Source organism: Orbicella franksi, chromosome 12 (genome assembly GCF_964199315.1).
Source record: "Orbicella franksi chromosome 12, jaOrbFran1.1, whole genome shotgun sequence".
NCBI classification, from domain to species: domain Eukaryota; kingdom Metazoa; phylum Cnidaria; class Anthozoa; order Scleractinia; family Merulinidae; genus Orbicella; species Orbicella franksi.
Window position 1 is genome coordinate 19,855,890 of NC_138156.1, and position 22,001 is coordinate 19,877,890.

The 22,001-nt window shown below is 41.3% G+C and overlaps 2 protein-coding genes and 1 pseudogene across 3 annotated transcripts; all 3 read right to left on the minus strand.

Moving 5' to 3' along the window:
- Window positions 1-51: 51 nt before the first annotated feature.
- LOC145462286 (unconventional myosin-XIX-like) lies at window positions 52-8,077 on the minus strand (annotated as a pseudogene). Its single transcript, XR_014041178.1, has 17 exons — window positions 8,074-8,077; window positions 7,762-7,832; window positions 7,551-7,641; window positions 6,933-7,092; window positions 6,571-6,644; window positions 6,083-6,204; window positions 5,753-5,863; window positions 5,456-5,635; window positions 4,785-4,898; window positions 4,506-4,577; window positions 4,015-4,122; window positions 3,768-3,838; window positions 3,394-3,709; window positions 2,674-2,803; window positions 1,222-1,763; window positions 729-809; window positions 52-345 (listed from the first exon to the last, which is right to left on the minus strand). The product of XR_014041178.1 is annotated as an unconventional myosin-XIX-like (transcript).
- Window positions 8,078-10,063: 1,986 nt separating this feature from the next.
- On the minus strand, window positions 10,064-13,581 carry LOC145462537 (E3 ubiquitin-protein ligase TRIM71-like). The gene has a single exon (XM_081446074.1). It carries the CDS (start codon window positions 13,496-13,498, stop codon window positions 11,183-11,185), a length of 2,316 nt encoding a protein of 771 aa, XP_081302200.1. The 5' UTR covers window positions 13,499-13,581; the 3' UTR covers window positions 10,064-11,182.
- A 27-nt stretch (window positions 13,582-13,608) lies between these two features.
- LOC145462538 (E3 ubiquitin-protein ligase TRIM71-like) lies at window positions 13,609-19,931 on the minus strand. Its single transcript, XM_081446075.1, has 2 exons — window positions 14,430-19,931; window positions 13,609-14,397 (listed from the first exon to the last, which is right to left on the minus strand). The coding sequence occupies exon 1, from the start codon at window positions 17,967-17,969 to the stop codon at window positions 15,711-15,713; it is 2,259 nt and encodes a 752-aa protein (XP_081302201.1). The 5' UTR covers window positions 17,970-19,931; the 3' UTR covers window positions 13,609-14,397; window positions 14,430-15,710.
- Window positions 19,932-22,001: the final 2,070 nt, after the last annotated feature.

Sequence of the window (22,001 nt, forward strand, 5' to 3'; positions counted from 1 at the left end):
TTCTTTAAATTTCAACGCTTATGAAGAATATTCGTGAAAGAGGTACGACGGAATTCGTGGGATCTCTCAATTATCTGAGAGCTGATTTTTTTGGGAACAAGCAGTTATTCCTTCACCCTGATCACCGTTCGAGACCCCTCTCTCCATTCAAAGGAGATTTTATCTGGAAAACGAGATTATATGTTTAAAACTCTAGATAACGCCCCAATTCTCGGGATTTTCATCCGTCTTTCATTTGAGGTTGCGAGCTTCGTTGTCGATCGGTTTGAATGTCTGCAACCAGCAGAGAACGTTGACTCGCTGTTACTCAATCCCACAGTCCAGCTCACTGATGGCAGCTAACCCCTAAAAGAAACATTGAAGGGATTAGAAGTCTTGCTCGTTCTCACATTAGTTGGAGGAATGTAACAAGGAGGTTGTACCATTTGATCACGTGATCGAAAAGAAGGGAGCCTGGATAACGTCGAACATGGCGGATTATTCTTTCGTATCGCTTGTTGAAGTTATTTGTCAGATGTCCCGTAAAATCAAGAAGGTAGTACCTCCTAGAGGTATTACTTGTTGCTTATTTCCCTAAGGGGAGGAAGGGTTATATTTCTTTTACGACGACCGAAACAACAGTCTTCTTTTAGTCGAGTATTTCCTTGTACGAGATTCCTTCTATCGTTTGGCCTATTTAGTTGTCGCTAAAATAAATTACTATTACGTATAGCAGTGAAGGTTATTACCATGTTGGTTGTGGTTGCCGAATGTGGTCTCCTGTTAGCGTGGGGCAGAGGGGTACCTTTGCAGTGAAATGCTACTGGCATCTAGAAAAGAGAAGTTATAAATGAACAGTTGAGTGATACGTGCTGCATAACTGCAAAAACAGTAGTCGGGCGCAATCAAAAGATAACTTAAAAGACAATTATTCCGATTTAATTCCTTGGTACCTGTCACGCAAATGCACTGACTGACTTAATACTTTCACTCGGCCAATAACAACAAATCACGTAACCGAAACGAAACCTCGTAATTGGTTTCAAGAAGAATTTACAGTAGAATGATGTCCTGAAACTCCGCAACACTCTTGGATAGAGCTAGGAGACCCCTGTTGCATACCTGCACTCCCTCCCACCGCCCCAACCCGATTTTCCAAAGAGGAACAGAGGCTATACTTTCTGTGTAAAATCGTAGACACTGCTCAGCCTGAACAAAAAAAGATTCACACAAGCAAGTTACCTTTTCGATATCTCGGCGTGATATAATAGCCGACGATTTATTGACTGACAGCATCGTTAAGCTCAGTTTGTCCGCATCGTCAACCCGCGGTTTTGCGGGACTGAAATTACACATCAACATGGCTAGAGGACTTATATGCCCTCTGGTGAAGTTGAAAGTCATTTGTCCAGCACATGGCGCCGAAAAATAATTATCCGGTGTAAATTTGTCGGGTTTTGTTTCCAGTGGGTCAAACCAAGATCCTGCGCGTGAGAGTAAACTAGAAAGGAACCCAAAATGGCGACTTGTCGTCTTGGCGGGTGAAACACATTGCGGCAGCGAAGAAGTTGGAAAGTTCAGAGGCGAGTTAGCCATTAGCGCAGGGTTCTGTTCTGGAAAGGTTTCGTTGAAGAATTCTTCTGTCGATGTGTCGCTTTTCAATTTTACGTTACACTCTTCTTGTAGTCGCTTTAACGCAAAATAACGTTTTGTGTTGCGTTGAATGACTTTCACTGCCTCTTGAATTCTCTGAAAATTTATCTTGGTCCTCCATCCACGCCAAACTGAGAAGGAAAGACTGTCTTAGAGGCTGTTATGCTTAGGAATGGTAAAACAAAGCCCGTTAACCGTCGTGTTTGAGTGACTTAGCCAGTGATAACTACCAAAGAAATACTCTTGGCAGGAGGGTAGAACAAGTCAGTTGAGGGCGAAGCATTGAAGGAGTAAACTGGAGTTTAAAGGAGCTCAGTAACGGTATGCGCATATTGAAAAATTTAGCCTCAATTTTTCAAATTCGTCGTTTGTAATCCGTGTTAATCTTCTCCATCCTTTGCCATCCTTGTTCCTTTATGGTTTATCATTATCTCTTTGGTGTTTTTCTATCTTATTAAACTGTTATTTTCAGGTTTCCTACCATTTAAAGGTAATTTTGTATGTGGCAAAAATAACTCAAAATACCGTGACTGAGCCCCTTTAATTACGTATTATGTGCCTTCTCCATAATACAGTGGAATCCCAATTTCTCGAACCCCGATTCTTCGAGTATCCCAACTGATAACTCCAACCAAAATTCGTTTCCTCCCCTCAGTCGAACACTAATTTTACCCCTGATCTCTCGAACTACTCGATTTGTCAAACCAATAATGGTTTTCCTTGGTGGTTCGAAACATCAAGATTGAACCACAGCACACTGAAAGCAAGGGTCCTGAGGAGGCTAGAACCCAGACCCCACATGCACCACTTATTGCAGTGGTTTCATTAACATTTTTAGCAGGAAGGCAACTGGTTTTCACAGGCGGACAAAACTTTTTAAACTGAACTTCTTTATAAGAAAACGTTCCTCTTGATGGTCAAACCAGTCGATTTGCCCAGTACCCAACCCTTAATGAAACCCCAGTATTGGACCTGTAAGCTTCCTTACACATTTTGTTGAAAGAACACATGAAACCCTTGAAACAAGGAAATGTAATTTACGTGACTGGATTGTAACAGCCGCGGAGTTTCTTCTTCTTTCAATTCGTCTCTTATGGCATCACCAGCTTTTCTGGATAGCCAGCACCGATTTGGTGAGACATCTGTTCCGGACTTTCTCTAACCTTTCCATCTAAGAACGACAAAGCAAAAAGAAAAAAAAACTTGTGGAAACGTACGTTTGGCCGAGGAATGAAATTTAGAGAATGCATTCTCACTTAAAAACCTTATCAACGCGCTACATTTCAGCTATCGCTTAAATTTCTCAGAGAACAGCTTTATTTCAAAAGAACCGTGACCCAATAGTAATGTATTGCGAACAGAACCTATGAGTATTTAGACCTAATCTACCCTTTTGGTTAGCTTCGGTAGCAAATCAGGTGAGTTTGGTCGAGATTATGGTTCGCTTTTTGGCGAGACCAAACGAACCTGATATGAAGCCGAAGCCTACCAAAAAGTTACGATTAGGTATTTACCAAACCCAAATTCGGCCACGTGCCCATGATATCACATGACATCTTGACAGTATACACGGCTTCTGATTGGCTAATTGCGAATTTGGGAGCGAAAACGATCAATTCTACAATACTAAACACGGCAATTATCAAAACTATGTATACTTTTGGGCGAAGCCCAAAATTTGTTTGGCACGCCATCTTAGACTTAACTCCCCTACAATCGTGGAAACTAGATCGTTCTGACGTTTCCGTTCACTGAACGTACCGCTTCTTCTCGGAGAAAAACCTTCGTTCGCCCGATTTTTACACCGCTGTCGTTTGTGTGTAGATTTTCCTTGACATCATCCCTATTAACCTGCACGACTTCCAAGATTGACCGGCAAATGTGTCTCTTGTGATCGTAGCTACTTCGGTGTCGTCGACGAGAACGACGTTTCAGTCTTTCCACGGAGGGAACCCGAGGAGAGGCTTCGGCTTTCTTCAGCGAGTGGGTTTGGGACTGAGTCGCATGACTGCGCGTCACTGGGTTAAGATTCTTCAAAGCGAGGCTGTATCGTTGAAGAAATTCGTGATGGGAGAGCCTGGAAGAGGAAATGGCGGTTGTTGTTGTGAACTGAGAGCTCTGTTTACTTTTCTCACCTGATTGGATAACCAGCAGCGCTGATCCGAATTGTCTCTACCACACCACATGCATTCAGCTGAGCCACGACCTACGTACATGGAAACTGTGTTTAGATGACGACTGACTTAGAGAAAAAGTCACAGCCCTGTAACGTTATCAGTTATGCGTGGTTTTCACTTGGAAGCAAACTTTCGCGAGAGGCGCACAAAGATGCAAAACGAAGACAGAGAAAAAAAATAGTAAATTGAAAGGTGCACAAGGTACCTGTTTCCTGTCGAAAAGTCCAGGTTGACAACTGGAGTTGGGTTTGATACAGCGAATGTGGTGAACATTTGTAGAGCGAAGCGTGGACATGAGACTGTCAAGGGAGACCTTAATCAAAAACAAAAACAGTCAGACATTCCAGTAATCAAAACAGCTGTTTTAAAAGTAACGTTACCTCAAAACGCGTGAGAAATGTTGATTTATGCAACATGGCTCTGGAGATGAGAAATACCGCGCACGTGTATGAACCAGTCGTGGCAAACAATACCCTGGGTACCGGAGGTTTCTTCTCGCTGCAGAAGTAGGATGCTTCGGGCGGCGAAGTATCCTGAAGCATCACAAGTGATGAAGCCTTGACCGAAACCGTAAATTACGCATGAAAAGGCTATCAGCGGTAACATGGTTAGGGACACAATTGTTGGTATTTTGATTGCAGCGTCATCGAACGCCAAAAAAGACAATGGTATCACACGTTCTACTCGGACAAGTACCTTGAATTTGTGCACAACGGTGACTGTAGTCTTCCTTTGTTTACTTCTGTCCTTCGCGTTCAACTCTCCATCCTAAAACAACAACAAAAATATATAGTTGTGAAGCATTACCTGACAGTCGTGCCGTTCAATATGGCTTGAAAAGAAACTCATTAGCACGATTTCCAGCTAGCTTTGTTTGCTTTGGTTTTCCGTTGCTATTTGTCTTAAGAACCAATGGAATACTTCAAACATTATTAAATAATATTTTAACTCATTAAAACGTCGTAACACACTTACAGCTCGTGCACCGTCGCGGTCTTGGATATGATTTCTTTTCAGCTGGGAGAGTTCTTGAATCAATGTATTTTTGCTGCATTGTAACAGCTCCACTACTTGAGGAGGTACAAAATCCTGTGTTGATTACAAAATCAGGAAAGAAAGAAGAAACATAATTGGAGCACTTAATCTCAGGTGAAAATTGTTCTGGTAATTGTTTGAACGCAAGGGGTTAAAGAAGTTTTCAGTAGGAAAGTCGACAGCACTAATGGACCTCAGAGAGGCTAGAGATACTTCGACTCTTCTAGACTGGTTGAAAAAGCGCGTTTTTTCCCTTCTTTCCTCTTTTCGTTAGCTGTCTTAAGTACGTAATCCCACAATCTGAGAGCTTGGAATTCTTATGGTAGAAAAAAACCAGAAACTTTCCAAGTGCTAATTTATAAAGGGTCTATACAGATTTTATCCTACCTTTCCGGTATTTCTAGGCGTCGCTTCATTTCGTCGGCAAAGGCGAGAACACAGAGCGCGCAAGGAAGCAGGGAGGGGGGGAGGGGGGAGGGTGACTTAATCGTTTTCGAGGGTAATAGACCCACAACTCTACACGCACTGCGCTCAAACAAAGAAGGAGGGACGCCTGGAAACGAGGCAAGTAGTCAGCATGAGTTGAATTAACTCTAGTAACAAACGCTAACCTTGTTTTTCTTGACGAGTCCTTCGACCTGGTAGGACACGCTCTCGGCAAAGTGATGTATGCTGAATACATGATTTTCACTCTTAAACCGCGGACAAGTAAAGTGGCTGTTCTGAAGTAGGGAGGTCTCCAGTCGAGTGCTGAAAGACTTCGTGTCCAGTTCTCTCTTCAAACGGCACTCCTGGCACCGAACGAAAGAGATATCCATTTGAAACCCTAGGATTAATTGTCAAGACAAGTACGATTGCATTCAAATAAGGATGTTAGACAATTTAGAGCGTAAAAAATGTTTTATCACCTCATTCATTAGTGAAAAGACACTTGTCCTTCCCTCGATGAGATCCAAACACGGGCGACTGTCGACAAAATCTTGGAAGGACCAGTCAATACCCTCCGTTTGATACTCCTCCTGAAAAGCAAATTACGAGTCATCAGTTTTGAGTTTGCACGAATTGCACGCCTGGAAACTATTGTAACTCTGCGGCAGCCTCGTTTCCAGGCTCTTTCTCCGAGGCAAAAGAAAGAGAACCTGGAAACGAGGATGACTGTGCAGTGCACATTGCCTGTCGTTTTGCTCGGAGGATTTTAGATTAATTAAGAGAACAAATATTAAATGAACCATTTTTACCTGTTGTCTCTTCATAAAATAATACACGAAGTGTTGCTGCAGCTTTTCGTTTGCGTAGTTTATACTCAACTGCTCCAAGCTGTTGAGGTGGAAGTTTTCAAAGCCGTAAATGTCCAGAAGACCTGAAATGGAAGTAAACGATGAAAACTGGGCAACCCTGTATCTTGACAAGTTAGAGCGGAAACCTCATGGTTAGTGCGCTCGTCTCCGGATCGAGCGGTCCGGGTTCGAGCCCTGGCCCGGGACATTGTGTTGCGTTCTTGGGCAAAACACTTTATTATCACAGTGCCTCTCTCCACCATATATCTTGACGGGCTGACTGTATCTAAGATCGCACTACGTAGCTAGAGGTTAAAAGTGTTGACATTTGTGGAGGGAAAAGGTCGACTTCCGTATGACATCTTGTAGGCTAATAAGGTAACAGCGAGAAATTCCTCCCCCGATTACAGAGGTTCAACTGTATCTTATCATGCTTTATAACGCCTTACCTATAAAAGAATACTTTGAATCTGACGGTGCTCTGAGGGATGCATTTATGAAGTCAACAATCCAGTCGAATAATCTACGAAAACGAACGAATAATCACACGAGAGAAACAGCGAGGATATTACCATTAAAGGAAAGGTGTTATGGGGCAAAGGCATGTTCACGTAGGAAAAGGAACTCGGAAAAGCACCCCTTGTTCACAAAGCACAATGCACGAGAAGGTAGCGCAATACGTAACGGGATCAACTTATCTATGCGTGCACTTTTTCACGTTAATTTTATAAGAAGTGTAGCCAGCTTGTGTTCGTGTATGAACCATTGACTCTAAGTTCTTTCAATCTCCTGTACACTTTTGTTTTTGTACCTGGAGTAGATCAGTTTGGCCATACAATCTCTTCTTTCCACGCATTCTGATTTTGAACATGGCTTCATGAACTGCTCGCCAGTGGAACCCGTTGTGATTCGTCGTAATGATAAGCACTGCTCTAGCGACTCCGCTTCAGTTCCCAGTAATTCACAGGCTTCTAAGGATGAAAAAGTCAAAAAAGCATATTTTAATAGTAAGTGTGTAGGTGTAGGAGTCCATCAGAGATATCCTCACTTATTAGCTTTCTGTTTAACTAAACAAGTGGCTTTCTGTTGACTGTCAAACAAGAACAAAGAGTCAAAGAGAGTGGAAGAATCTGTCCAGTACAATACTTTTCTTCACCTCTTGTCAACCCAGCCATAATCAGGGCGCGGGCAAACTTGCTAAGAGACGGGAGAGTTGATATCTTTGACGACCTGTCTCAAACTAGCATCAACTCTGCTCGATCAGTGTCATGAAAAATCAAGAAGGTTAAACTTCGTTGAAGCGCACGAGAATCGATGGGAGCAGATGAGTGTTCAGGGTAAAATGCAAGCGAGAGTCGGAACTGTCTCCTCATGCCCCATTTAGTTCGTATTTTCCTCACCAGAAACCAAGTTTCCAGCTAACACTTACCTTGAACATCTTGAAGAGTGCAAGTTTCGTTCGTTGACGGATTCGGGTCCGAGAACTGAGCGTCACAAAGCTTGAGAATTCCATTGAGAACCTAGAACGAGGAAAGACAGCTTTAGAATCAAGAATAGCCAGTCTGACAGAATCAAGAAGTAAAGCGGGAGAACGACGAATCAGAAAGGAGAGACGTTTACCGAAAATTAGGTTGCTTCACCTTAAATATTTCACATTGAAGTTGATCATCAATTCCAACGTTTCCCAGAGCTTGCCTGGTTACTTCGAGCGCTGCAATACAAGATTACAACACAGGTTACATTTACTAGCGATAGCCTAGAGCAAATGATATTTTCTTTTCCAGTCTCGTTGGATAAAACCTTCATTGGGCTATCAGGCAAGTAAGATTTCGTGACTTTGTTTGGTTTTACTTTATTCACTTGATAGTTGTGAACCTGGCCTCTTTCACAAAGGACACAATAAATAAAGACAATAAAACAAAGTCTCTCTTTTTTGCACTTATCTCACTCACTCATGAGGAGAATTGAGTGAGGTGCACGACTCTCAGGTGGCTGTTTTCTGAGGCTAAACCTTTTTTCGGATACGATTCAAAGAAAACGGCATGCTTTTTTTGCGCAAAAATAATTATTTCAAGTTGGACCTCGTCTATGTCACTGGTAATTTTAAAATCCGTTAAGAAATCGAGCAATTTCAGTTTTTAGTGGTCAAAAACCTTGTACCAGAATAATCGGGTATATTATAATCCTATTTGCATTTTCTAAAAGCTAAAGATACAAACAATTGTCTGAAATAACACCAAAAACAATTTCCCATAGAAACTTGAGAAAATAATTTTCAAAGTTCACAGAAATTGTGCAAACATAGGTAAATTGTCACCATTAGTTTCACTTCACCGGTACTTTCAAGTGTATCATATGAACATATCATATGTGTATCATATGAAAATTTGGTTTCGACGTTCTTTGTTGCTAGAAATGATTTCTTTTGAGAAGATATATTAAAACAGTCGCGCAGAAGTTTGCAATATGATGTAAATAATCTTGGTACAACGTTTTCGTCCACTTGTTACTAGAACTTGTGGTGGATTCCTTCTTTAAAATGCGCCTGTACTTGATATTATAACAATGTTCATACGAATTTGTTTGTGTTAGGCCCCGTCCATACTTCGGCGGAGGAATTTGAAAACACAGTTTTATTTCTACGGTTAGGCCTACCGTCCACACTAATCCGTCACGAAAACGAAACTTTTCGAAAACGCTCTTCAAACCGGAGGAATTTGAAAACGCCGGCTTTTCGTTTTCGTGTGGACAGAAAACATTTTGAAAACGGAGCTTTTCGAAAACGATGACGTCACGATAATCATGTGATCTCCCTGACCGAGTTGTCCTCACGCACAAATCCGAAACGGCCGGTGATTGTTGCGTTTTCAAATTCTTCCGGCATAGTGTGGACGTGCCCTTACAAGAGCGCGAAAGCGTTTGCGTCAAAATTACCGTAATCTTTGTTGCGTTTTGATCCTACCTGCAGAAAATGACTCTTCCTGTCTCAAAGTACTACTAACTTGGCAGCTTTCTGCTTAAGTTATCTATTAAAAACAATTGGGAAAAGATTGGAACTACTATTTTGTGTCAGCAAGAAAGGAAAGAGGGTCGATCGAACGCATTCTTATTATACTAGACTACTATAGCAAGCCGGTTCCGATGCTTAAATGCTTCCCAGTCGATTTGATTATGAAAATTAGCAAGTTCTGTGTTACAAAGTGCCTTCCCATCATTTTTTTTAGTTAAATCATTTCATTCTATGACATCTATATTATTTATCAAGTGTTAACACCACCCAAAAACGGAATAAATCCAAAATAAGAATATACTCCGGATTAGACGGTAGTCTTGAGTAAATCCGAGCGCTTTGAATGGTTCTTTCTTGGTCGCGATTTTACCATATGCCTGTACGTATGCTTTATTTCAAAATACAAACATTATTAATTTACAACATGATGTGACAGTCAAGTACACTTACAAACTACTTGCAAGACAATGTTCCAATATTATTATTTGTAACACCTACGAAAGGAAATACAGTTATCGTGTATAAAACAACCATATAATAATAATAATGATAATGATAATGATAAGGATAAGGATGAGGATGAGGATGAGGATGAGGCTGAAGCTGAGGCTGAGGCTGAGGCTGAGGCTGAGGCTGAAGCTGAAGCTGAGGCTGAGGATAAGGATAATGATAATAAGTAATAGTAATTGGACCGAGGGGAGTACAACTCAGGGAGTAATCGCGCGAGTAATTTCACGTGTCGAGCGGGTGTCGAGATTGTTTAGCCGAGGGATAACCCCGGCTCTACTAATAGAGGGAAGGAGGGAATGGGGTTGGGTGGAAGTGGGAAAGCGGGAGGGAGTGGAGATGGAGGGGGAAGAAGAACAACGAGAATTGGTCTTTTCATTATAAAATATGAGGGGGAGGGGAGCGGGGGGGGGGGGGCGAGGGCGCAAAAAACTTTTCGTCCCTTCGAGTCACATTCTTTTCACAAAAGGGCTAAGGCCAAGTTCCGCCGCACTCTTGCGTACTATTCAAGGATTTGCAAGATTTGTACTCCTTCTGCATACGATGGAGCATGAGCATAAAATAAACAGGGGAAAATGAAATCGGGGACAAGATTGCGTAATTCCGTCACGCGTCGTGATTTCCAGACGAAAACGTGACTGTTTTGCAGTCTATTGCTGACGCACGTTCCGCTTCCATGCCAGAGGAGAGGCAAAATGCAACACGGAAATGGCCCACATTCTCAACGAGCACGCCATAGCAAGCCGGAAAAGTTTGGGGAAAATGTTACAGAATATATTCACACTCAGTTCAGTCTTTATAAGCTTGTGTAATATAATTTATTTATTGGAAACTATGTTGTCGAGGTAAAACTGCTAATGTCACACTGTTCATTTAAAAAAATTCAACGATATAATGCTTGCTTAGGAAACTTAACATAATTATAAAATTACTTATCAAATATAAAGTGACTGAAACTGAGGATCTGGAGGGGCCAGTAAATCAAATACCTGAGAATTGATCAAAATGTCAGACATCTTAAATCTCAGCTAGAGGAAATAACATGTTTCTTAACAGATACCCGAGTTTCGAGGTCAGCAAACTTTACTGATGGCTGATTTTAAAATAGCCGGAAATTTGAAGTGATTGCTAAGAAATCACCAAAAATTTAACTGATAAACTGAGACTACATCATCTCCATCCAGACCCTTTGAGGTTCTTAACAAAGCAGTTTAAAAGATCACATATCAAAGAATCACAGACCTCTTAATATCTAAATACATTTTGATAAAAATTTAAAATCTCTAGAATAGTTGAGCCACAGAATCGATCTGTGCCGTGACTTGCTATAACATGCAGGTATACTTGGTAAAAACCGAAAACTATACAACCATGCAGAAAAGAGTCAATAGTTCAAATGTAAACTTGAGAGATAATATAAGACTACCTGTTGTGCTAGAGCGATTTCACCCATATCACACTACTCCCGACTAAGGAGTGGTCAGAAATTTCTAACTTAAAAATTACCTCGTATATTCTGATAGCTGACTGGGCATCATGTCGATCTACTCGAAGATCTGAATGCGATGGTTCCCCCAGTCAGATGCAACTATCCTACCATCACTAAGAACTGCTGTAGAGTCTGGGCCATTATTAAACTCTCCTATCCCACTGCCTTTTGTTCCAAACTTGGTCACAAACTTGCCACTCAGTTCGAACACCTGAACTCTGTGATTCCCTACATCACAGACCATCAGGTGTCCTGCTTTGTTAACTGACAAGCCACAAGGTTGATTGAACTCCCCGTCACCATAACCGCTCTTTCCAAATTTGTACAAAAAAGTTCCATCCTTATTAAATACTTTTATGCAATTTTCACCACCATCTGATACTATAAGATAATTGTCATATTGGACACAATGCCAGGGTGTGTTAAAAGAGCCCTTTTCGCCCATTTTACGTAGAAAGTGGCCATTGTGAGAAAATATCTTAATTACTTTGTTAAATGAATCAGCGACAATAACATTACAGTCACTATCTACAGATAAACCACGGAGAAACTGAAGCTGGTGATCAAGATTTCCTTTCCCACCAAACTGATTCAGGTACTCACCCTGCTCATTGAACAATTGGACACGACAGTTATGACGGTCCGACACTAAAATATCTCCGTTCTTTTGATCAAAAGCTATCCCAGCAGGAAAGTCAAATTCTCCCGGTTTATCGCCCTCTCTACCAAACGATCTTAAGTAAGTTCCATCACTACTGAACAGCTGGACTCTGTTGTTACCAGCATCAGTCACTGCAATTTCATTACGTTCGTTCACTGCAACTCCCCAAGGGTGACTTAGCATTCCAGCGCCCGAGCCTCGTCGACCAAACGATGCAACGGGTCTGAACTTTCTGGTTTTGACTTGAACCTCAAATGGGCTATCATGGACGTGTTTCTCGTTTACTTTCACTGATAAATGGCATTTTCCAGTTTCTTTGGCGAAGAAGCCGATCTTGTAGCTGCCGTCTTTGTTATCTTGGACTCGCGCTTTCGTCGCGCGGTCCTGTCCTTGCCGATTTCTCATTTTCACTGTTACACAGTCATGCGCTTCATAGCATTGTTCTCCTTCAGCGTTTCTAGTCGTCAAAACAAACTGTGCTTCAAGTCCAACGATAACTTCACTGATTCCATTTCCTTCGGCATTTGATTGCTGTGCTTCAGTCTTGCTCAAGAAGGTTTTTAAAGATCCGATTCCTTCAGCGGTTGCTTTCTCTAGCAATTTTTCGTTTTCCTCAAAAATAACTCGTCCAAGTCCTTCAAGGTCACAGTCGACGTGTTCTCCTTCATGTTTGACTTCTTCCGGAAAGATTGTTTTCAATGACTTGTCTAACTGTGCTATCTCAGCGCTTGTGCTTCGCTTCAGAAGTGCTTCAGCTTTTTCAACTCCTGTCTCGATCATTTGAGCTTGTTGTTCAATGTCACTCTTTTGTATTCCTAGTCGTTCGAGTGATTGCTTTCCTTGATTTTCAGCAGCATTAAAGATCTCCTCCTTCTTTGCCTCGATAACAGCGATCATATTATCAGCAAACTGCTGCGCGCTTCTTTTCACATTGCCGATTTCTTCTTCAATTTTTGCACACTTTTGGTCAACCTGGGACATTTTATTTCTGATCTGTTGGGCCTTTTCCCTTTGACATTCAATCACAGTCTTCGCTTCTGCTTTTCTTTCATTTGCCGCTTCTTCCAAGAGTATTTTGACGTGGCCGTCGTGAATGGTTGTAGCGCAAGAGTTGCAAATGGGTTCTTCACAGTTCCTACAAAAGAATTCCAGTTCTTTCTTTCCGTGTCCTGGCTTTCCACAAAATGCTGGTCGCTGTAACACGTCCTCGATGTCTCGATCTTGAAAGTCTTTAATCGCCAACACACGGTGGCCTTTATTAGCTCGGATTATGTTGTGCGCGGTAATACAGTCGTCACACCAGAATGCACAACACTGAAAGCAGTACAAACTGTGAGCGCCTTTCTTGTCACAGTTTCCACATTTGACACCTGTAGTGTTACACTCTTTGATGGCCAACACATCTAGCAAACTGTTGATTCGAAAATTGGTCGGCAAGTCTTTCAGGTTTCCACTGCCAGGGACTCTACTCTCTCTTCTACATTCTGGGCAGGTTATGATATCATGGCGGCCACTCGTTCGATGAATCCCGTTCAAGCAGTGAAGACAGAAACTGTGTAAACATGGCAGCTGTTTTGGATCTGTGAATGTGATCATGCACACAGAACAGGATACTTCTTCATGAAGATTGTTTAGCAAGGTTTTTACATCCATGTTTGAAAGCGGAAAACAAGGATGGTTTGAAGTTAAGTTAGAAGAGCGTCCAATCATGAAGTCTTGTGATCAGCGTCTAATTATATAAACCAATCACAGAAATTGTTTATAGACGTGTTTAACATGTAGGGTTTCTAGGAATTGTGATCAGTTCAGCTTGACGTTATTCAAATCATATTTGTTTCGCAAAATGACTGAAAGGTTGAAAGAAGACAGTCACTGAATTTGTGATACTGACCAATCACAGAGCGTCTTTGGAAGTGTTTTCGTTTGGCGTGACTTCTAAAAGTAACTTTGTGATGAGCCAAAATTTCTGAGAAAAAGTGATAAGGATTCCTTATAAATTTAAAAGGGTATCAACTTGAAAAAATGTCTGCAATGGTGTTGTGTTGCTGCTCATTTTATACAGTGCTGCTACCTTTTATCGCCGGCAAAGAGCGGTAGACACGCAACACCGAGGGTTTTGACGAGAATAGAAGCGAAATGCGAAGGTTCGTGTTGTGAAGGTTCGTGAGTATTTTAAACCCATTGTAAATAAATCTTCCAAAAACCCATTGTAGTGAGAAGACACGGAGATGAAAATCGCAACACGCAATCTCCAACATACCCGATTCTTGACGCTTGATTATTAGTCCTGTTTTCTATCTTGCCGTCTCAGAATAAAAAGTTTAGCGGAGGTGTAATCATGAAAGGTGCTTCTTCATAAAAAGGACAGGAAATATGCCATGCACTGGAACAGAAACTACTACTACAACAACAAATGCGATGCTCAATACACCTAAACTGTGTCGAGTGAGTAGCTTAAAGCCCCGGCCAAACGATCGCAACATTTCAATGCAACATATCGCGTCATTGTTGGGCGCATCGGGTGCCCAGAAAACGAAGACCGAAGGCGAAAGACCCTTCCAAAACGAAGACCCCCTAGAAAATAAAGACCACCTAGAAAACGAAGACCCCTGGAAAACGAAGATCTCTGGAAAAGGAAGACCTCGAAAACGAAGACCCTTTCGAAATTATATTCGTGACGAAAGATCGATGGCACAACGCTTCGTTCGGTCACGTATTGATTGTTTCAAATTGATCGCATGCCAGAACAGAGGCAAAAGGCAACGCTAAAATGGCCTATATTCTCAGAGAGCACACAGTATCAAGTCGAAAAGTTTGGGAAAAATATTACAAGAAATATTCACACTCAGTTCAGTCTCTACAAGCTTGTATGATATAATTTATTGGTAACTATGTTGTTGCGGCAACATTGCTAATGTAACACTGTTTATTTACAAAATTTCAACGATATAAAGCTTGCTTAGGAACTTAACACAAATATGAAAGTACTTATGACATAATTAAGTGATTGAAACTGAGGGTCTGGAGGGGCCAGTAACTCATATAACTGGGAATTGGTCAAAATGTCAGACATTTTAACTCTCAGTTAGGGAAAATGACGTGTTTCTTTAGAGATAGCTGAGTTTCGAGGTCTGCAAAATTTAATGATAGCTCATTAATAGGGAGAAATTTGAAATGTTTGCTGAGAAATGGCCGAAAATTTAACTGATAAACTGAGATTACATCATCTCCGATTCCATCAAGACCTTTAGATGGTGACAATCACTTGAGACTTAAATGCTTGGGTTACATTTCTTTTAAGTAGTTTAAACTACATGAGTTAGATTTAAATTAAAAATTATTTGGCTGGATCTGCTGTTTCTTACATGCAAAAATAATAAGCACAAAATTAGTCCAACTTTTTACAGGTAATTATAAATTATCTTAGTATCTATGAAGGGGAGAAGTTTTTGGTTTCTCAATTTCTTCCATTCTCCAATTTTTCCATTCTTGAAATCAGACCAACGTTCATTGTCCTATTCTTCGATTGTTCGATTCAGCAAACACCTTACCTCCCCGAAATAGGGATTTCTTTTTATACCAAAGCAGCTTTAAAAGCTTACACATCAAAGAATCACAAACCTCTTAATATGCAAATTCATTTCGATAAAAAATTTAAAATCTCTAAAATTGTTGAGCCAGAGAATCGACCTGAGCCGTGACTTGCTATAACATGCAGGTACACTTGGTAAAAACCAAAAACTGCAATCATACATAAAAGAGTCAATAGTTCAAACGTAAAATTAAGAGATAATCCAAGACTATCTGTCGTGCTAGAGCGATTTAACCCATATCACACTACTCTCGACTAAGGAATGGTCAGAAATTTCTAATTTAAAAATTACCTCGCATATTCTGAGAGCTGACTGGACATCATGTCGATCTACTCGAAGATCTGAATGCGATGGTTCCCCCAGTCAGATGCAACTATCCTACCATCACTAAGAACTGCTGTAGAAAATAGTCCATTCTTAAACTCTCCTATCCCGCTGCCTTTTTTTCCAAACTTTGCCACAAACTTTCCACTCAGTTCGAACACCTGAACTCTGTGATTCCCTCTATCACAGACCATCAGGTGTCCTGCTTTGTTAACTGACAAGCCAAAAGGATTATCGAACTCCCCGTCCCCTGACCCCTTTTTTCCAAATTTGTACAAAATATTTCCATCCTTATTAAATACTTTTATGCAATTTTCACCACTATCTGATACTATAAGATAATTGCCATATTGGACACAATGCCAGAGTTGGTTAAAAGAGCCCTCTTCGCCAATTTTACGTAGAAAGTGGCCATTGTGAGAAAATATCTTAATTACTTTGTTTCCTGAATCAGCGACAGTAACATTACGGTGACTGTCTACTGATAAACCAACGGGAAACAAAAGCTGGTGATCAAGATTTCCTTTCCCACCAAACTGGTTCAGGTACTCACCCTGCTCACTGAACAATTGAACACGGTGGTTTTCACGGTCCGCCACTAAAATATTCCCGTTCGTTAGATCAAAAGCTATCCCGAGAGGATAGTTCAATTCTCCCTGTTTATCACCTTTTGTACCAAACGATCTCAAGTAAGTTCCATCACTACTGAATACTTGAATTCTGTTGTTACCAGCATCAGTCACTGCAATTTCATCACGTTTATTCACTGCAACTCCCCAAGGGAAAATTAGCATTCCAGCGCCCGAGCCTAATTGTCCAAACGATACAACGGGTCTGAACTTTCTGGCTTTGAGTTGAACCGCAAATGGGCTGCCATGGACGTGTTCCTCGTTTACTTTTACTGATAAATGGCATCTTCCAGTTTCTTTGGCGAAGTAGCTAATCTTGTAGCTGCCGTCTTGGTTATCTTCGACTCGGACTTCTGTCGCGCAGTCCTGTCCTTGACGATTTCTCATTTTCACTGTTACACAGTCATGCGCTTCATAGCATTGTTCTCCTTCATCGTTTTTAGTCGTCAAAACAAACTGTGCTGCAAGTCCAACGATAACTTCACTGATTCCATTTCCTTCGGCATTTGATTGCTGTGCTTCAGTCTTGCTCAAGAAGGTTTTTAAAGATCCGATTCCTTCAGCGGTTGCTTTCTCTAGCAATTTTTCGTTTTTCTCGAAAATAAATCGTCGAAGTCCTTCAAGGTCACAGTCGACGTGTTCTCCTTCATGTTTGACTTCTTCCGGAAAGATTGTTTTCAATGACTTGTCTAACTGTGCTATCTCAGCGCTTGTGCTTCGCTTCAGAAGTGCTTCAGCTTTTTCAACTGCTGTCTCAGTTTTTCGAGCTTGTTTTTCAAACTCACTCTTTTGTATTCCCAGTTGCTCGAGTGATTGCTTTCCTGGATTTTCAGCTGAATTGAAGATCTCCTGCTTCTTTGCCTCGATAACGGCCATCATGTTATCAGCAAACTGCTGCGCGCTTCTTTTCGCATTGGCGATTTCTTCTTGAACTTTTGCACAGTTTTGGTCAACCTGAAAGATTTTATTTCTAATCTGTTGGGCCTTCTCCTTTTGAGATTCAATCACAGTCTTCGCTTCGGCTTTTCTTTCATTTGCCACTTCTTCCAAGAGTATTTTGACGTGGCCGTCGTGAATGGTTGCAGCACAAGAGTTGCAAATTGGTTCTTCACAGTTCCTACAAAAGAATTCCAGTTCTTTCTTTTCGTGTCCTGGATTTCCACAAAATGCTGGTCGCTGTAACACGTCCTCGATGTCTTGATCTTGGAAGTCTTTAATCGCCAACACACGGTGTTCTTTGTTAGCTCGGATTATGTTGTGCGCGGTAATGCAGTCGTCACACCAGAATGCACAACACTGGAAGCAGTACAAACTGTGAGCGCCTTTCTTGTCACAGCTTCCACATTTGACACCTGTAGTGTTGCAATCTTTGATGGCCAACACATCTAGCAAACTGTTGATTCGAAAATTGGTCGGCAAGTCCTTCAGGTTTCCACTGCCAGGGACTCTACTCTCTCTTCTACATTCCGGGCAAGTTATGATATCATGGCGGCCGCTAGTTCGTAGAATCCCTTTCAAGCAGTGAAGACAGAAACTGTGTAAACATGGCAGCTGTTTTGGATCTGTGAATGTGGTCATGCACACAGAACAGGATACTTCTACATGAAGATTGTTTAGCAGGGTTTTTACATCCATGTTTGAAGGCGGAAAACGGGGAGGGTTTGAAGTTAAGTTGGAAAAGCGTCCAACAATAAAGTCTTGTGATCAGTGTCTAATAATATTACCCAATCACAGAACGTTGTTTATAGACATGTTTGACATTTTCAGTTTCTAAGAATTGTAATCAGTTTTGCTGGACCAATATTCAAATTACAGTTTGTTTCGCAAAATGATTGAAAGGTTGAAAGAAGGCAGTCACTTAATTTATGACACTGACCAATCACAGGCCGTCATTAGAAGTGTTTTCATTTGACGTGGCTGCTAAAAGTAACTTTGTGATGAGGCAAGATTTCTGAGAATTGTGATCAGGATTCTTTGAGCTTCTAAATTTTAGACGGCTATCAGTATGACAAAATGTCTGCAATGGTGTTGTATTGCTGCTCATTTTATTTGGTGCTGCTACCTTTTCGTCGTCGGCAAAGAGCTGTAAGCACGCAACACCGAGAGTTTTGACGAGAATAGAAGCGAAATGCGAAGGTTCACGTTGTGAAGGTTCGTGAGTATTTTAAAACCCTTTGTAACTAAATCTTCCACAAACCCATTGTAGTGAGAAGACACGGAGATGAAAATCACAACACGTCGTAACTGAGGCACGCAATCGCCAACATATCCGATTCTTGACGCTTGATTAGTCCTGTTTTCTATCTTGCCCCCTCAAAATAAATAGTTTAGCGGAGGTGTAATCATGAAAGGTGCTTCTTCATAAAAAGGACAGGAAATATGCCTTGCACTGGAACAGAAACTACTACAACAACAAATGCGGTGCGGAATACACCCAAATTTTGTCGAGTGAGTAGCTTAAAGCCCCGGCCAAACGATCGCAACATTTCATTGCAACATATCGCAACATTGTTGGCGACAGGAAAAAGTCCTGCCGAAATTTGAAGTGAATGAAACTCTTCCACCCCTCCCTTTCTCCTTTCTTTTTTCCCCATTTGCATCATCTGTCCTCAGTCATCGCACATGGAACAGCTTCAACCGGCTTATCGCAAATTTTTAGCGTCGGGCCATACTCAAGACCCAAGGCACAGTTTTTCCCAATACGGACCTCATGGCCCATAAATAAGATATATAAGCATAAAGCGTTATTTAGAAAGATATGAGTACCTGGTCAAAAATGTGAAATTTTTTTTACCCTTTCCCTGATGCACAACTCTGGTCTTCTCCAACAGGTTAGTGTTAATACTAGATTTCAAGGTTCTTGCAACCACGAGTTCGCGTTTCCCCATCTTCTAGCAGCATTTCAAGGCTCTTGCGACCACGAGTTCGCGTTTCGCCATCTTCGAGTAGCATTTCAAGGTCAAAAATACATTCCAATGAATGATTTGACAATATGGCTTGCATGACGAGTTTAGCGCCATAAAATAAATTCGCTTCGAATTGGCCGAGATTCCCATCTAGGACAAATGGAAAACGATTTCAAAGATCCTGAAGCTGGATTTTGGGAGAAAAACAACTCAGAAGGTATCGTAGGAATTTCTGGAAGTATACTAGAAATTCGAGGTCAGTGTGCAACTTAATAGCTAAATACTCTTCCGATCGCCAGTTTTACCTTTGGCATCTCGTTTATTCGGATCGCTTAGTTGTATTGAGTAATCCTACGTGGCGTAGAACTCATGTGTGGGCTGGGTGACTTTGCAGGGATCCAAACATAAATGTAAATGTTTTGCAGCGTTTTCGTTGAGGTCAAAAAGCTTGACTCTAATTTGCATATATGGCGACTGAAACGCGATACTTCTGTTTACGTCTCGTAAAAAAATGACCTGCAGTCCGATATTTTGCTCAAATTTAGGAATCGAAGGAACCCATCCCAACCCAAGCGATCCTGAAGAGCTGTATAGATCGCAAGTGTAATAAACGCTTGGTTTACGCTCGGCTCAGAGAGCGAGACCATGGTTTGTGACACTTACAATTTCTTCAGGTCGACCGCCGATCACGGTTTCCCCCGGTGGGGGGGGGGGGGGGGGGGGAGGGGACTCCTATATGGAGTGGACGGGGATGCTCGTCGGAAATTTTGAATTTAACCCCTAAAAGAGACCAATCTGGGCGTGGCCAAACTTATGCAGACCCCTAAAAGAGAACAGTTTATAAAACAGACAAATAAAAAGTACAGTGACTTTTAATGATGGCGAATTTGTTTATATGAATTGAGTAAATATAAAGAATCAAAATTCCTTCTGTTTTGTTATTTCTTCTCGTGCGACCCTTAACGAGACCTTGACGGCTAAAAATAATGACATTTTGCCCAGAACACCCTAAGCAAGACCAAAATCCAAAATTTACACCCCTAAGCGAGACGACGAGCATCCTCGTCCATTTCATATGGGAGTTCCCCCCCCCCCCCCCGGGCGGTTTCCAACTCACTAAATGACTGGCAGTCCGATATTTCTCTCAAATTTAAGGAATCGAAGGAACCCATCTTAACCCAAGCGATCCAGAAGAGCTGTATAGATCGCAAGTGTAATAAGCGCTTGGTTTACGCCCATGGTTCGTGACACTTAGATTTTTTTTTTAGGTCGACTCCCGGTCACTGTTTTCAAATTACTAAATGACCGGCAGCCCGAGTTTAGGGAATCGAGCGAGCCGATCATGTACAAGCTATTTAACAATAATTATGTCGACTGAGAAGCTTCAAGCGATCCCAAAAATTTTTTTCTATATTATAAGTATGAGAATGGATGGTGTGAGGGGAGAATTTGCCGATATTCATAACTATAAAAAAGCCAACAGTTAGCAGTCAAGTGAAAGTCCAATAACCATGGTAACCACCTGACTATCTGTATTATCGTGTATTGCTCCTCAAGTTGTCACTCTGGACCCATCCTTGAAGAACCACAACAGCACTTGGAGAGAGAAGATTAATATGATAGGACATTAAATTGGTGTCTACGAGCGACATGTTTAGCACTTCAGCTTCACTTGTTAACCTCTGTTCACATCAACTTCCCTCTTTTAATTTTCTCTCGTTCACTTGTTAACTTCTGCTCACATCAATTTCCCTGTTTTAGTTTTCTTTCAGTACAATTATTCTTCCCTGCAGTCAGCAGGTAGAAGACCAATTTGCCACAGTTAGGAGACTTCAGCAATAATGATGATACACTGACTAATGACATGGACAGTGACACTTATTGTTTGGTTGATTATCTCACCTGTCAGACTCTGAAATTCTCTTTGATATGAAATTGTCTGCTCTTCTATCTTACAGCTTAGTTCCTTAAAAGTTTTGTCAAAATCTGATTGACTTGTATGGAACGCCAGAACTGTCTTATGATACTTTTTTTTATTATATTGGGTGGTTATGTCATTATATTTAGTACTTGTTATTATATTCGGTGATTAACTCATTATACTCGGCGCTTATTCCATTATACTCGGTGCTTATGTCTTTATATGCGGTGCTGTCTTCATTATATTCGGTGCTTCCCTTGTTATATTCGGTGCTTTCTTCGTTATATTAGGTGCTTTTTTCATTATATTCGGTGCTGCTTTTATTATATTCGGTGCTTTCTTCGTTATATTCGGTTCTAATTTTGTTTGGTGTTTTCTTCATTATTACAGGGGCTAACACTATTATATTCAGTGCTCTCTTCCTTATATGCGGTGCAAAGGCCATTATATTCGGTACTTCCTTTTTCGGTGATTACTTCATTATATTCGGTGCTTACTTCATTTCATTCGGTGCTTTCTTCGATATGATCGTCACCAGTCTTCGCAAGGGGCCGTACAATTTGGAGGTAGTCTAGGGAAAGCCGGGAAAAACGGGTGTCACGAAACCTCAGACCCCGAAAACTCAGACCCCTCGAAATTAAAAACTCAGTTGTTATCACCTGAATTGCTCTATGGCCACAATGGGGCGAGATCATGTTTATCTTCTCCGGTTTATATTGTCGCGTCGATCAAACAGGGAAAAACAAATATTTAACTTCTCAGGTTTATTGCTGTCGCGTCTCCTAACTGTGGCAAATTGGCCTTCTACCTGCTGACTGCAGGGAAGAATAATTGTACTGA

What these genes read in the sequence shown, in the direction of transcription:
- LOC145462537 (XM_081446074.1), bottom strand. Translation starts at nt 13,498, where the DNA reads ATGATTGGACGCTCTTCTAACTTAACTTCAAACCATCCTTGTTTTCCG.
- LOC145462538 (XM_081446075.1), bottom strand. Translation starts at nt 17,969, where the DNA reads ATGGATGTAAAAACCCTGCTAAACAATCTTCATGTAGAAGTATCCTGT.